At 47.7% G+C, this 16,830-nt stretch overlaps 1 protein-coding gene across 2 annotated transcripts in view; it reads left to right on the top strand.

Annotated features, from left to right (window-relative positions):
• The window catches only part of CHKA (choline kinase alpha), a 57,491-nt gene continuing 41,321 nt past the window's right edge, over nt 661–16,830 (top strand). Inside the window, exon 1 of one of the 2 annotated variants that reach the window (XM_018042924.1) lies at nt 661–1,185. In XM_018042924.1, coding sequence (XP_017898413.1) covers nt 839–1,185 — 347 coding nt within the window. In that variant the 5' untranslated portion in view covers nt 661–838. The remainder of the gene's footprint in view (nt 1,186–16,830) is intronic. The other variant, XM_018042925.1, reaches the window with a different exon arrangement.

Below are 16,830 nucleotides of genomic sequence, written 5' to 3'. Positions count from 1 at the left end.
TTGGACGGGGTGTGGCCACGCCTCCCGGAGAGCGGAGCGGGCGCCGGGAAGCGTTCTAAAAACACACCTACGGAGCTGCAGAAGGAGGTGCCTCGCTCCAAGGTCGTGGGGAGAGAGAAGCCGGCCTCCGGGCACCCGCTTCCTGCCTGCCCGCCCCCTGCCAGGCCTCAGCCTCTGCTGTCCTGCAGGTTTCGAGGGGGGTCCAAGCAAAGTTTCAGGCCCCATAGCCGAGGTCTGGCTCTCCCGAAGTTCAAGGGCCGCCCGGCCTCCGACCGCTCTCGGGGAACCCCCAGAGGGTTTACTAGCTTGCTCCATCGTTGCGACCCCAGGAGCCCGCTCGACGCTCCGCCCCCTTGAGGCGCCGCCCCTTCGAGGCCCCGCCTCCCTCGCTCGCAGCACTCGGGACTGGCAAGGAGGCGGGGCGGGGCCGGTGTGCTCCCGCAGCCAATGAGAAGGCGGCGTGGAGAGGGCGGAGGCGGTTGTGATGCACCGGGGCCCGCGGGCGGCGGCCAATCAGAGGCGAGCTCGAGGGCGGGCTGTGACGCGGCCGGCGCTCCTCGTGCGGCGGCGGTATAGGAGCGAGCGCCACGGCGAGCGGGATCAGCCGAGTGCTGCCGCCGCCGCCGCCGCCGCCCGCCGCTCGCTACCTCCACTCCGCCGCCGCCGCCGCCCCGCACCGGTCCGCCGCGCCCCCAGCCGCCCGCGCCCCGGGCCTGCCCGTCAGCGAGGAGGGGAGCGGCCTCGGCGCCCGGCCTCCGTGAGGGGGGCGTCCGGCCGGACCCTGAGCCTCGCTCTCACGCGCTGCGGCCGACCGCGCCTCCTCGGCCGCCTGCCCGGCATGAAGACCAAGTTCTGCAACGGGGGCGAGGCAGAGCCCTCGCCGCTCGGGCTACTGCTGAGCTGCGGCAGCGGCAGCGCGGCCCCGGCGCCCGGCGTGGGGCAGCAGCGCGACGGGGCCAGTGACCGCGAGCCCAAGCAGCTGGGCGGGCGGCAGCCGCCGCTCGCGCTGCCCCCGCCGCCGCCGCCGCCGCTGCCGCTGCCCCCGCCGCCCCCGCCGCCGCCGCCGCCGGCGGACGACCAGCCCGAGCCCCGGACGCGGCGCAGGGCCTATCTGTGGTGCAAGGAGTTCCTGCCCGGCGCTTGGCGGGGCCTTCGCGAGGACCAGTTTCACATCAGTGTCATCAGGTCGGTGGCAGGGGGGGCGGGCGGTCAGGTGACGCCGGCCGGGGGCGGGGCCCGATGAAGGGGGCGCGGGCCCGCCGAGGGGCTCTGTGGCCGACTAGGGGCCAGATCCAGTAAAACGGACCCCGCGGCCCCTCAGGGCCACCCCCCACGCCCCGCCTGAAGGCAGGCTGTTGCAAACATACCGGTGTCGTGGGAAAGCAGGTCTCTTCTAAGGAGAACAATATTGTTCAGTCACAAAGTACACTTTGTACAGAAGCTTAAAATGTGTCTGAAAGAAGTGAAAGTGTTGGTCGCTCAGTCATGTCCGACCCTTTGTGACTCCATGGGCTGTAGCCCATCACGCTCCTCCGTCCATGGGGATTCTCCAGGCAAGGATACTGCAGTGGGTTACTATGCCCTCCTCCAGGGGATCTTCCCAACCCAGGGGTTGAACCTGGGTCTCCTTCATTGGCAGGCGGATTCTTTACCGTCTGAGCCACCCAGGAAGCCCGAAATACGTCTAGCAAGTCCCTTTGGGTTTAGGGCCTTGAATGAAGGAGGGATATTGTGGCCCGCTTAAAAAAAAATCACTTGGTGACTTTTGCTTTTAGTTTCTGTAGTCCAAGATTAGATCTCTTTCCTGTTGAAAGAGACATTTGTATGCGGTGAAGTGGAGGCCTCTGTTCATTCCTCACTAACCTTGCAGACAAGTAGGTGGGTGACAAGCCAAAATTAGGATGTGTGGCTCTAAAAATAACTACTAAAGGTAAAAAGATTTTGCCCCCTTTTTTAAGCTTAGAAAACTTAATCATAAGTTTAAATTACAAGAAATGTGTGTGCGTGTCTGTGTGTGTACGTACGTATTCAGGCTTAACCAGAAAACATAAATTTGCTTTTTGTCAATACTGTGCCTTTGAGATGACCACTTGTCATTTAGTAGACTTCCTTTTGTTGAGGCATTTAAAAATGTGTGGTCTTTTACTGCTAATTTTCTTTTAACTGTTTGACCAGGTTGAGTGCAGTGTCTGGAAACTGGCTGGCTGGCTGGCTGCCACCAATAATCCTGAAATCCAGTTTTCGTCATTTGATTCCTTTTCTGTGCCCAGACCGCAAATGCAGCAGAATTAACTGACCTTCACTTTCTTTTTGTGCCAGTGGCCTTTCTTACAGATATGCTTAGGAGCAGTGAGAGTCGAAGAGAAAGGAAAGCCCAAGAATTGCCTAATTAAATGTTTTGTTTTTTTGTTTTTTCTCCCCAAATGAAACTTTCTTCCAAGCTATCACATTTAGTTAGGCCTGAAAATTCTGTGAGAGGATGGTCCCATGTGATGCTCAGATCATCCAACTGTAAAATGGAAGGTGTAAAGGGGCAGCGGCTTGCCTGAGGTCAGTGGCTCTGAGCCGACCTTAGAGCAAGCTGCCCAGCCTCTTGAACCCACTGCCTACTCCAGTGCTCTCTCCTGTTGCCTCTGAAAACATGTGGACACCCTGGATCCAGCCGTAGGTGTTTTTGTGGCCCCTTTCTGGGGAGTGTCACTCATTAGCGAAACCTTTTGTGTTTTGTGCAAATCTGACAATCTTAAAAGCTTAGAGGATGTCGATGAAAAAACTAATCAGTTGTCAATCTAAGAAAGAAATGGGAAGTTTTATTCGAGCCAGGCTGAGCCTCGTAACCCAGAGAGTCTCTGAGAGCTCTGAGAACTGTTGGGGGTGTGGGAAGCTGTGTGTACGTGGCCAAGAGCGACCTTGCTAACAAGTACGCGTCTCAGCAGAAGGTTGCTGCTAATCAGGAGGAACAGACATCTGTGTTAATGATCTCAGTGTGGAAAGGTGCAGGAATCCGGCTTTGTGAAATATTTCTCCTGGAAACAATCCGAGGGCCAATTCGGTCATTTTTCCTGGAGCAAGAAGTGCCTCATCCTAATCTTTGCCCTGAATTCCTTTTGGGATGTATGTGAGTCAGTGACCGCAGTGGCTAATGATTTGATGCTTATAGAACTGGACGGTGGGCAAGATTCTCTACAGTCCTTTCCCTTTCAGTCTTAATTTGACCAAGGTTTAGGAGGCATTTGGTGAGCAATTCCATGGTGCTAGCCATGCTCATTCCCAGGTCAGGGAGGATTTCCTTGATAGGCCCCTTGATGTGCTGTTAGGGGACTAGGCCCTGTGAACAGCAACCAAAAGCCTCTGGACCACATATCTTAGTAGTCTGTTATGCTCCAAGAAACAATTCCCTGTTGTTGCTTCTTCCCACATGTAGAGCTATACTACTATAGTCACTGGTTTTACAGAGCTTTATACTTAGTCAATCATTTCAAGTTATCTAATGGCCATTAATTTTATTGGAGGCTTAGTCACACATTTGATAACGCAGGAGACACTAATCTTATAAAATAGGCAGAATGCAAGTAATATAGCTAGTGACATTAACAAGGTCATGAGTGACTATTTAAGAACTCGCATTAGGTGCAGCCCAGTCTCTTCTGGGCCAGTTGCTGTCCTGAAGGGAAATGATGTGTTGGCCTTGTAAATGTGACATATGTATGTATGATATACTTTAAGGGAAATGATTATCAGCACTAAAGTTCACTGAAGATGTCTGCACATGCAAGGCGAGTGACTCCTGAGACGACTGAGAGAGAGGAAGGATTGAGAGAGGAGTTTTGTGGCTGGCCCCAGAAGAAGGAAAATTGATCTTAATGGTTGAGTGGGTATTTCTGCCATTGGGGAGGGCTGGTTAGCAACGTAACACTCCAGGGGGGAGGGAGCAGGCCGAAATGGGCAGAGAAGAGTTTTATGGTTCAATTTTTCTTGTCTTGCTGTAAAATACAAATGTTTATTTCATCAAGAATGTTTTGTTTCTTTTCTCCAAGAAAAGACACAGCTTTCCTACTGGCTTGGTGGACCTTTTAGAATAATGTATGGTGTGGTGTCAGTCCTGTTTTCTGGAATAATGTAGTTGTGGAATGAGTTGAATGAGGAGAAAGAGGTGTTTTAGGGTATAGAAAGTGGGTGATGCCTAGTTAAAAAAAAAAAAAGACAAAAGAGACAATTCAGAGTGGGGAGAGGGATACACCTGGTTGAAATTCAGGGGCCCTCCACAGCCAGTTGCTTTGTAGGTTCTGGTGATCACATCTTCCTGGCCCACATCTCCAGCCCTGGCTTTCTGCTGGGTGCTGGTCCGTCTTCGGCTTATGAGAGCTCGCTCAGCTCAGTCCAACCAGTCTGTCCCATGTTTAACCCTTTTGCTTCTCCCCACCCTGGAATATGCTTCTTTTTTTTTTCTTTTTCTTTGAACTATTAATATTAACAGCAGCCGGCTGGTGCCCCAGGGTTATTTCTCAGACTTCTCATTCTCTCTGGAAGCCCTTGTCAACACACAGTGGCAGCTAAACCCTGGTGACCTGCCTCTGCGCCCACACCTCCCGTCTGCTCCAGCCCTGCTGTCCTGGCTTAGATAAAATAAAAAATCCAAACTTGTTTGCATGTGTTACACTTGGGCCCCAGCCTTACTTTTTCAGAGTGGTTCTTTTTTTGTTATTGTTTTATAAATCTCTCCTTTCCCCTAACCAGCAACAACTAGCTGAGCTAGTTACGCTTGACCTTGTATTTCTTGAATGAGCTTTGTGTTTTCAGTCTCCAGGCCTTTCTTCGTTCCTCACTCTACTTGGCAGCCCGGTGTCTGCTTTTAAAATACCTCCTTCAAGGCCTAAGTTAGAGAGCCAGAAGAATTAATTTCTTACTCGCTTAGGTTTCTTCTATAGCACTTTCTGCACAGACGCCTTTGTGTCACAGCACTTACCGTACTGTGTGTTTATTTGTTCAATTGCGTTAGATTGAATTTTTAGAGGGAGGTTGTGTTCATCTTTACATCTCCAGCAATAGAAAAGTGCTTGACTTTAGCCCCTGGATTTTAGCTTAAATTGGCTTCTTTTCTGTCCTTCTAATGTTGATGACAGGAGTCTTTGTCATCAGACTGCTGGTTGCCCAAGTCCCTCCAGCTAAGAGTGGTATAGGGAAAGATACAAATTATCGGAACATGAAAATTGTCTGTAATGAGCTGACCACTTGGGAGTTTTCTCCTTGCCTGGACATCATAGCTGAACATCAGCCTGTATCTCTGCCCATCAGATCAGTGTTATTGTCACACTCAGTGCTGGTTGGTAAAGCGGTCACAGCTGTGAAACGTAATTGTTAATCTTGCAGAAGATGCACGATGTCTTTTAAGTTTGAGGAAAGAAATGTTTGAGGACTGAAAGTTTCACACATATCCCTCCACAGCCCACTACTAGTTAAGAAACGATGGGGTAGATGGTACTACCAGCTCCTCAAAAGTGAATCATTGGAGTATCAAGACAGAGAGGCCCTTGAAAAAGACTGGCAAAATCCTCAGCTGCACTTGCAGAATTCTACAGCAGGAGTTAAAGAAGGAGTGAGTTGTGCTGTATGGTGCCATCATAAATGTTTTGGAAAAATTAAGCCAAAATTCCCTACTTGGTTTCCTTTTTATGTCATAGTTCCATTTATAACCTACATTATGTTACATGTAAAAACATAAATGATTCTGTTTCATTTTTCAAGATAAAGTTTCATTTACACTTTGTTTTTACTACACACTGAAAATTTGGTCCCTTAATTGGCTTTACTTCTTTCCAAAAAAAAGAATAAACTTTAGAGCAGTTTTAGATGGACAGCGGAATTGGGCAGAAAGCACAGAGTTCGCTTTTTACCTCCCCCCCCCCCCCCCCACAGCCCCCATCACTGTTGGTCACTCCTCCCCCAGCGGCACCTTTGGTACCGTCTGCGGACCTGCGCTGACATGTCTTTACCATGGTCCACAGTTTACGTTAGGGTTCACGGCGGTGTGCATTCTGTAGGTTTAGACAAATGCATGGTGACATATCGTATCCACCACTGTAGGATCCTACAGAAGAGCCTCTTGACCCCCAAAGTCCTGTGTCTTCTGTTTATCCCACCCTCCCCTCAACCCCTGATCTTTTCAGTGTCTCCATAGGTTTGCCTTTTCTAGAATGTCATATGGTTGGAATCATGCGGTGTAGCCTTTTCATTGCCTTCTTTCACTTGAAAAGCATTTACGTTTACTCCATATCTTTTCATGGCTTGAGAGCCTTAGCACTGAATTGTTTCCCATGGTCTGGGTGTGCCACAGTTTTATCCGTTGGCCTACTGAAGGATGTTTTTGATTGCTACCAAGTTTTGACAGTTATGAATACAGCTCTTAGGAACATCCTTGTACAGGTTTTTGTGTGGACATAACTTCAGTTTATTTGGGTAAATAGCAAGGGCAGCTGCTGGATTATATGGTAAGAGTATGTTTATGTGAGAAACTGCCAAAGTGGCTGTACCATTTCTCATTCCCATCAGCAGTGAGTGAGGGGAATGTGGAGCAGTGAGTTGCTCCACACCCTCATCAGCATTTGATGTCAGTTTTCTGGATTTGGGTCATTTGAGAAGGTATGTAATGGGATCTGGTTTTAATTTGTGATTCTCTAATGACAAGTGATGTGAGGCATCTTTTCATATGCTTACTTGCCATCTGTATATCTTCCTTGGTTAGCCCATTTTCAGTCAGGTTGTTTGTTTTCTTATTGTTGAATTTTGAGAGTTCTTTGAATATTTTAGGTAATAGTCCTCTATCAGAGGACTTCCCTGGTGGCGGCTAGTGGTAGAGAATCCGCCCGCCAGTGCAGGAGACACAAGAGATGTGGCTTCAATCCCTGAGTCGGGAAGGTCCCCTGGAGGAGGGCACAGCAACCCACTCCAGTATTCTTGCCTGGGAAATCCGTGGACAGAGGAGCCTGGCGGGCCACAGTCCGTGGGGTCGTAAAGAGTCGGACACAACTGAATGAGTTGAGTACCACCTTTATCAGATTTGTCGTTTGCAGATATTTTCTTGCAGTTTGTGGCTTTGTCTTCACATTCTCTGGATAGTGCTTTTTGCAGAGCAGAATTGTTTAATCTGAATGAAGTCCAGCTTATGAGTTATTTCTTTCATTCTGTCTTTGGAGTTGTATCTAAAACCTCATCACCATACCCAAGGTCTTCTAGATTTTCTTCAGTGTGATTTTCTAGTTTTCTAGTTTTGCATTTTACATTTCGGTCAGTCATTCATTTTGAGGTTCTTTTTTTTTTTTTTTTTTTCCCTCACTGCACAGCCTGCAGGATCTCAGATCCCCAACCAGAGATTGAACCCAGGCCCACGACAGTGAAAGTGTCAAATCCTAACCACTAGACCACCAGGGAACTCTCTTTTGAGTTAACTTTTGTGACGATATAAGGTCTGTATCTAGAGTTCATTTTTCTTTTGGCTGGGCTTCGAGGTTTGGGGGATCTTAGTTCCCCAGCCAGGCATCGAACCCATGCCCCCTGCAATAAAAGCACAGAGTCCTAACCACTGGATCGCCAGGGAATTTCTTAGGTTTCATTTTTTTTGCTTGTGGATGCCAGTTGTTCCAGTGCCATGTTTGAAAAGACTGTCCTTTCTCTACAGTTTTGTCTTTGCTCTCTGTCATGATCAGTTGACCACGTGGGTCTGTTCCTAGGCTCTGCATGCTGTTCCATTGATCTGTCTTTTTTCTTTCTTTGCCAGTATCCCAGTGTCTTGATTACTGTAGCTTTGTAGTAAGTCTTGAAATCTGATAGGATTAGTCCTCAGACTTTGTTCCTTTTCAATATCCAGTTGACTATTCTAGGTCTTTTGCTTCTCCATGTAGCTTTAGAATCAGTTTACTGATATCCGCAAAATAACTTAATGGGGTTTTTATTGGGATCACATGAATATATAGACCCAGTAGGGAAGAACGGACATCTTGACAATATCGAGTCTTACTCTTCACATGGGTCGTGTCTCCACGTATTTGATTCTTCTTTGATTCTTTCTTTGGAATTTCTCATACAGATCTTGTACATATTTTATTAGGGTTATACCTCAGTGTTTAATTTTGGGAAGTGCTAATGTGAATGATGGAGAAGGCAATGGCACCCCACTCCAGTACTCTTGCCTGGACAGTACTATGGATGGAGGAGCCTGGTGGGCTGCATTCCATGGGGTCACACAGAGTCGGACACGAGTGAAGCGACTTAGCAGCAGCAGCAGCAGTTTGAATGATATGTTTTAAATTTCAGTTTCTCCTTGTTCATTACTCATGCATAAGAAGGAGACTGACTTTTGTGTATTAACCTTGTCTCGTCTAACCTTGTTGTAATCGCTTAGTTGTTTTTTTTCAGCCTAGTCTCTGGCTTGCTCAGCTCTGACCTGATGCCCATGCTCTCCTTTCCAGTTTTCTTCTCCAGTGGAGCCCTGGCCACCAACCTACACTGGCTACTGCCCCCTGATCTCAGCGCCCTCTGCCCACTGGCAGGGAGTCTTGTACTGCCCTAGGACAGCCATTGTCTTCAGCTTTCCATCAGCCTGTTGTGCATCCGTAGCTGGACTGCCATCTCCCTGTGTATCAACATTCAGTCGTCTCACTGCGCCTAGCCCTTATGGCACCCCACTCCAGTACTCTTGCCTGGAGAATCCCATGGATGGAGGAGCCTGGGGGGCTGTGGTCCATGGGGTCACTAAGAGACACGACTGAGCGACTTCACTTCCACTTCTACGCATTGGAGAAGGAAATGGCAACCTACTCCAGTGTTCTTGCCTGGAGAATCCCAGGATGAGGGAGCCTGGTGGGCTGTCGTCTATGGAGTTGCACAGAGTCAGACACGACTGAAGCGACTTAGCAGCAAAAGCTGTATCACAGTAGTCCAGGGGCTGGTGATGAAACAATAAATGTAAGGCCTGGGAGGTCTGGGTGGGCTGGAAGGGATGTGGGTACTTTGTGGAGAAATTGAGAGCATCCCTGAATTCACTCTGAAAGGTGGAAGGACCTTGCAGATGGGAAGAGAAGCAGAAGTGGGTTGTGTCCCAAGGATGCTCGGATTGGTGGCTTGAAATGGGTATCTTTTTCTGAGGGACACCTAGTCATGTCTGGACACCTTTTGATTGTCATGGTTTCGTGGTGGTGACCCTGGCACCAGATGGTGATCCTGGGAGCGGGCAGGGACACTGCTGAACGTCTTGCAGTGCACAGCGGAGCCCTCTCCTCTCGTGCCCCCAGTAGCGATGGGGCTGAGGATTGTGCAGCCTGGAGTAGAGGACTGAAGACAGAGCTTTCCCCACCCGGCACACCCTTAATAAATGAGCTTTGGGCACTTCCACTGCAGGGGACACGGGTTCAATCCCTGATCAGTGAACCAAGATCCCGCATGCCGTGCAGTGTGGCCAAAAACAATTAACCTTTGCTTTGCAGTTGGTGGTGATGGTAACCAACCGACGTCACCCCGCACTAGACACCGTTACGTTGTTTTCTGAGCAACGTGACGTCACCCCGCTCTAGACACCGTTACGCTGTTCTCCCGAGCAACGTGACGTCACCCCGCTCTAGACACCGTTACGCTGTTCTCCCTAGCAACGTGACGTCATCCCACTCTAGACGCCGTTACGCTGTTCCCCCGAGCAACGTGACGTTACCCCGCACTAGACACCGTTACACTGTTCTACCAAGCAACATGCTGAAAACCCTGCAGCCGTCTGCAGATCCAGCGGCCCACCTGGGACAAAGCCTCTGCCTTAACTGCCTGTGGACTCGGTGCCGAGAGGGCTGGACGCTCAGGCGCCTGCCCCCGATGACGGTGCAGCTGTGCTGCCACTGACATGAAGTGGTTTTTCCCCCTGAGCTGTGGTTGTGGTTGGTTCACGTTGAATTTTAGACGGTTAGAGGAAATTTTTCAAAAATGCACTTTGTTCCCCCTTGTTTGTGTTCTAAATTCAGGTATTTAGGAATTTAGATATTTAGATGTTCAGGAATTTAGGTATTATCTAAATACGTTTCGATATTATCCTGTCTTCCATCTTCCCTGCTTACAGCCCTATGGACTTAAGGATACTTTTTTCTGCTTAGGTTTTGGTTATGATGTTAACATTTTTCTAGTCATCTTGACTTTTATTTATTTTATTCTTTATAATTTTATTTCATGTTTTTCTTTTGGCCACACCGTGCAGCATGTGGGATCTTAGTTCCCCAACCAGGGATTGAACTTGCCCTCTGCAATGGAAGCATGGAGTCTTAAATTATTGGACCATGAGTGAGGTCCTCTTGACTTTTATATGGTGCCCTTGCAGCTCCTGGGTGAGGCCCTGAGCCTTAGGGAGGCCAAGTCCTGTGCGTGTTGGGTTTTGCACCAGGTTGGTTGTGGACAGTTTACAGAGGTTTCAGGCACTTTTTGTTTTTCAACAGAGTGCAGTCGGTTTGGTGCAGACCAGAAACTAACCACTGCAGTTTAGCAGGTGAAAGCCTTTGTATTGAAGGCTTCCCTGGAGCAGGCAGTGTCTTTGGTTTCTCATTATTTAAGCTGACTCTTTTTACAAGTGATTAAAAATATATAGATGTTTTTGATGGATGAATGGATGAGCAGAGTGTGGCATATACATACAATCAGATATTATCCAGCTTTGATAAAAAGGAGATGCTGAAATGTTACAGCATGGTGAACCTGGAGGACGTTATGCTAAGTGAAATAAGCCAGTCCCCAAAAGACAAATATTGCCTGACACCACTGCTGTGAGTTCCCAAGAGGAGTCAGGTTCATGGGGATGCAGTATCCTGGTGGGTCCCAGGGACTGGGGGGTGGGGAATGAGGAGTTCGTGTTTAAAGGGGGTCAGGTTTGTGAGATGAAGAGCTCTGGAAGTGGAAAGTGGTGATTCACAGCAGTGTGAATGTATCTAATGGACAGTCACAAGTGGTTCAGATGGCAAACTGTGTGTTATGTGTTTTCTACCTCAAACTTACAAATTGGGAAGGAATACACTCTGGATGTTTAACATTAGGAATGGCGTATTGCAGACCTTGGCCACTGCACCAAAGTGTAGTATCCCCACAGCATGGGTTTCCCCCAAGTAAAACGCTGTAGAATCAAACAAATAACCTCCTTAAGACTTGGTTAAGTCTACAGATTAGGGATACAAGCCATTTGTAAAGCTACTTGAACACACGTTGCTAGAACAAAAGCTGTGTTACACAGTGAACCTCAGTCTAATGAGGTGATTTTACTCCAAAATTTTCAGAGATTGTTTCTCTGGGACAGAGTCCACGGGCTGGATGCAGGCTCGCCCCCTCGTCCTCTTTATCACTGTAGTTAACAGTACCAGCCACTTCTTGTCGCGAGTACTCGCTGCTCCGGGCACGACATTCTCAGGTGCCCAGTGCTTGCCCGCGTAGACCAGCTTCCTGCTGCCGCGTCAGAGTGACTCACACAGCACATCTGCTGGGCTGTTCAGCCTTAACGGGCTTAGCGTGGACTCAAACGTGACCTCCTTTCTACACGTGGGGGATATTTTCAATCTGTGAGAACTTCCCAGAGCAACCAATGTTGACTGACAGTCTTAACAGCCAATACCTGACGGTATGAAAAACACCCCAAAAAACATTTCAGTGTTTTTTCACAAGGTGGGTGAAGAGTCCGGAAGGATTTGTGAAGCAGCCGTGCAAGCAAGATGCCATCTTGCCCTGCAGCTTCCTGGCTGGAGAGGGAGTGAGGCGGGCAGGGCTGGGTCAGGCGTCCACCTCGAGAACTGCGCCGTAGGGGGGCCGGGGAGCTGGGGGGCTGGTTTTTCCCCTTGCTGGGGCTGCAGCCGCCTTCCTTTGCTTCCCGGTGTTCCAGTCAGGTTTCCTGGCTCTCCGTGTTGGAGTGGGGCGCGCTTCTGCCACCTCTGGCCTCCCGGGGAGAGCGCAGCAGTGCCGGAAGTGGTGAGCTGATAAGTCAGCAGTGTTTCTTCCTCATTCGCCTCATGGCGGGAACGTGTTCATCATCTTCTCCTTGAAAATCTCCACTGCCGTTAAGTCTGGAAATTAATTGTACTTCATCCCAAATATGACAGTAACCTATTTGAAACGTAGTGACCTGAGGGGGCGACGGGATGAGACAGTTGGATGGCGTCACCGACTCAGTGGACGTGAGTGTGGGCAAACGCCAGGAGTTAGTGAAGGACAGGGAAGCCTGACGTGCTGCAGTCCGTGGGGCCGCAGGGTTGGACCTGACTGAGCGACTGAACAACGGAAACAACAATTAGCAAATTAAGAGGGTCTTGATTACTTTTGTGCCTTACCAGGTTTGGGGGCTTTGCCCTGCGTGTAGGTAACATGTAAATTTCCCCAAGCCCTTTCATTGTGTAACATAGTCGACTTCAGTTGGAAAGGGTTATGCTGTAGGTTCTGGAACCGGGGGGCTAATGTAGAAAAAGACGAGTCAGAGAAAAATCAAGTTGGCTGAATCTAGAACCGGCTCTCGAGTTGAAGGTTAGAAAAGTGACCAAGAAGCAGATTCGTCATCATTATTATAGAGTACCATCAGTGAAAAATGCTTTGGTTTTTTTAAGGACGCTGCCATGAAATTCAGGGCTGAAAATGAAGCCTGGGTCTAAAAATCCTGAAACGTACCCAGGGTCTTATCTGTTATGTGACTAGAGGAAGGAAATCAGCAGGAAAGGTTCAGTTAACTGGAGCCAAAGTTACTAAACATTTCCCTTCATTTTCTAAAGAGAATGTGTGAAAATAAGAAAAACCAAGACTAAGAATTCAGAACATTTCCTGGCCTGCCCTGGGAGCTGTTCACATCAGCGCCTCTGTGTGTGCGTCTTACCCCCTAGGGCTCTTCCGTGATGTTTCACGTTCACGATAAGGGCCGCAGACCAGTGAGGGGCTCGAAACACTAACAGGCACCTTGTATTTGCCACCCTAGATTTAAGGCAGGAATGGAGAGAAGGTGTGAAGAGTTTTTAGGTTTTACACAAGAATATTTCATTTGTTAACCTCTGATTATCTTGTGGTTAGGATGGTACTTCATCCAACTTGGTGATTAACCAGGAAATTCAGTTGAGTGGGATAGCTCCCTTCTTTTTGTTTGTGCAGTGATTAGAGAAAACAGTTGGAAAAAGAAAATAAAGATTATTTTTGTTCATTATAGTAAAAAAAAAAACTTTGTGAGTAGGTAATCAGTGTACTGGATTTAAAATTCAGAAATTTTTACGGAAGGGTGTCTTTCCCCCTCGCCCCAGTGCCTCTCCCTAGAAGCAAGTATTGTCCCTCCTTCATTATCCGTTCTTCCAGAGAGATGTCAGGCAGTATAGCATGTGTGGGTATACCTGTTTCTCCAGCAAACCCGAGAGCTGCAGTGTGCCAGGGGCTGGGAATGCCTGGCTCCCCCTCCTGGTTTAATGTTGATACTCACAGTAGGTCACTTTTTTGCACTAAAAGCAGCATGGTATCTTAAGAGATTGTTCTGTTTGGTATTTATTGAGCTGTCTTATTCTCTTGAATAGCCATATAGTGTTATATTTTAATTGAAATATCATTTTGATGTTTTTCAGGACAGTTAAAGACTAGAGCTTCTGCTTTCTGAAGTTAATCATGGTAATAAAAGAATCCATTCGTTAAGTGCCTACTCTTGCCAGGTACTAGGGCAGTTGTGCTTATCTCAGTTAACCTGGGCACCAGGCCTCCAGGAGAAGTATTATTCTTTTTTTCTTTCTTGGCCAAGCTGCATGGTAGGTGGGATCCTCCTTCTTGGACCAGAGATCAAACCTGTGCCCCCTGCAGTGGAAACACGGAGCCTTAACCACTGGACTGCCAGAAAAGTCCCTCGAGGAGGTATTCTTTACCCCAGGGGCCCAGAGAGGTTGAGGAACTTGCCAGAAATTAAAGTGTCAACAGGTGGTGACTCCTTGCCAGTTGTAACACAGTATGCTGGTTATTTCAGCTGTTCCCTCAGGCATGCACTTCAGTTTTGGTGGAGATTACATACACCTGTCTCTATTTTTTGCCCACATTTTTTTGTGACAAGCAGTTCTCTACAACAGTACCTACTGCTTGTGAAGTATGTGCAAAAGTATGCTGAGAATATGATGTCTGGCAAGAACTTCAAATGAACTTGAGTGTGCTGATGAGTCCTGTCTTTTAGGTGAGAAATGCAGTCAAGGGGCAGGTCTGCCTTCAGGCCCAGTCAGTGCTCCCGTGGGTTAGAAACCTCTGGATAGGCCTGCTGTCACAGTCCAGGGCCACGTGAGAAGGCGGGGGTGTCTGACCTTGCCAGGGACCCTGTTTTACCAATGAGAACTGCAGACAGACCAGGTTTGTAAGTCGCCTTTGTCTGTTTGGGGGTTGTGGATAAGGATGCTAAGGGTTCTGTTGGGTGCACACACGATGGTGGATAATTAATACCAGAAGCAATGGTGGTGGCGTTCGATTGTTTTCCCCTGCACATAGGCTGTTGGAAATTTCATTTCTTCCACGTCTTCCTCTCTGTTTTCCCGCACTGCATTTGTCCTGGCAGCACAGGGGTGGAACTCAGGACGCTGCATCAAAGAGTGCTGTAGAAGTACTGCCCCCAGTGCAGAGGTGGTCACAGCTGCTAAAGCATACGTTTAAAACTTTGAGAAGTCCAGAGATTATGAACACATGGAAGTGCGCCAGTCAGCAGGAGGAAGGCAAAGGGCAGAGGAGGCAGGTGTTGGCAAACCTTCCCTCCCCGGGCTTGATTCTGAAATGTTTTCTCTTGACAGTTTTTGCAACGGCCTGGATACCTGGCTTGTGAAAGGTGACTGGGGACAGGGTTGTGGCAGAGAAGGCTCTGTGTGAGGGCGCTCCCTGCCAGGCATCAAACTGGGCAGGGGTGGGGAGGGAAGGCCTTGAAAAGATACATGGGGAGGAAAGCAAGAAGTTATGGCAGGACTGCAGGAAAGGACCCCTGGTGGTGCTGGTGGGGAACAGGTGCCACCTCCAAACAGAGTTGCAGATAGGTGTGGGAAGCTGGAACCCAGCGTAACCACAGAGGCTTCCTGAAACTTGGTAACTTTTCTCATTCCAAAGCCCTTACTAGCACTTCTTTCTCCAGATCCTAAAATCAGAGGTGTCCTTTTCATGGGCTTGATTTCTCCTAAGCTCTGGTAGTTTCACTGAAAGTGTTCAGTACTTGGGAGCAGATTTTAATCAAATAGTGATCGCCGTGGATCCTACACAGGGAGCTTAATATTAAAGAGGATGGTCATTCATAGATTCAGATAAATCAGTGAATGGTTGATCTTAATAAACTATGTAAGGCAAGTTATCACTGGTTTAGAAAAGGAAAATATAACAGCTTTATTGAGACATAATTCACATAGTATGAAATTCATCCTCTTAAATGGTACAGTTCAGTGTTTTTACTATTTTCACAGTTACACAGCATTCACTGCGATTTTTCCAGGACATTGTCATCATCTCAGAATGAGACCCTATACTGTGTTAGCAATCTCCTCCCATCCTCCCCTCTCCCTAGCTTGACAACCAATGACTGATTGATTTTTATCGATTTGCCTCTTCTGATGTTTCATATAGATGGAATCGTACAATATGTATGGCCTCTTGTGACCAGTTTCTTTCACTTAGTATAATGTTTTCTAGGTTTATCCTTGTTGTAGCATGTATTGGTACTTCATTCCTTTGTATGGCTGAGTAATATTCCATTACATGATATACCACAATCTGTGTATTCATTCAGTAACTGATGGACATTAGGGTTCTTTCTCTTTTTGGGCGCTGTTAGAAAATTGTACAGTGTCTGTGAGAACATATGTTTTCATTTCTCCTAGGTATATATGTAGGAGTGGAATTGCTGGATCATTCAGTAACTCAGTGATTAACTTTTTGAGGATGTTCCCAGCTGGCGCTAGTGGTAGAGAAACCCCCCTGCCAAAGCAGTAGATGGAAGAGATACAAGTTCAATCCCTGGGTCGGGGAAAATCCCCTGGAGGTGGGCACAGCAGCCCACTCCAGTATTCTTGCTTGGGAAATCCCATGGACAGAGGAGCCTGGCAGGCTACAGTCCATGGGGTCACAAAGAGTCGGACACGACTGAAGTGACCTAGCACCCACTAGAGCATGCACTGATTTTTTGAGGCCTGTGTCAGAGGAGCCCTGTGGACCCCCATAAATACCCCTGTTGCGATTAAGAGGTCATTGCTGTGACCCACTGTGATCCTTCACCAGCATCTTTTTTTCCTGGTGACTTTGGTTTTATACATATGCTAAATTGCCAACTGATTTTTGAGAAGAGTTCATTATAGCATAGGCTGGTGATTGTTTTAGATGCCATGAAGTTTTATGCAAAATAAGTTCTCTTTATTAAAAATTACATTTGTAAAGTAGTAAAGAATAAAATTTTAAAAATAATAAAGTAGCTTTATAAAATCTGAACATTTTGCCAAATTGGCCTCCGGTTCCTTTCCTTTATCCAGAGGTAACCACCATTTTACGTTGATGTTAAAATTTGCTTGTTTCTTTCTGAAATGAGTCTGATCTTTAGAGCAGACTTTTGAAATCTTTCATAACCTGTGTGTTTGGTGTAAGTGTCCAAGTGTTAGAGCATTTTGTGTGACAGGTGTACTTGTAATAGCATGGTTTGTCATAGGAGGGTTAATAATCTGTATGTTTTGAAACATTTTGGTTCCAATTTGACCGAATGGAACCGGTCGATCTAGTCTTCTATTTTAAGAAGACCTTTCATATCAGGAAAACATAATGATATTTCCTGCTATGAGAAACCTTGAGAGTAAGTATCATCAGATG

Source organism: Capra hircus, chromosome 29 (genome assembly GCF_001704415.2).
Source record: "Capra hircus breed San Clemente chromosome 29, ASM170441v1, whole genome shotgun sequence".
In the NCBI taxonomy this organism is placed as follows: domain Eukaryota; kingdom Metazoa; phylum Chordata; class Mammalia; order Artiodactyla; family Bovidae; genus Capra; species Capra hircus.
The sequence above is the reverse complement of the archived record's forward strand: the minus strand, read 5'-3'. Positions and strand labels throughout refer to the sequence as shown.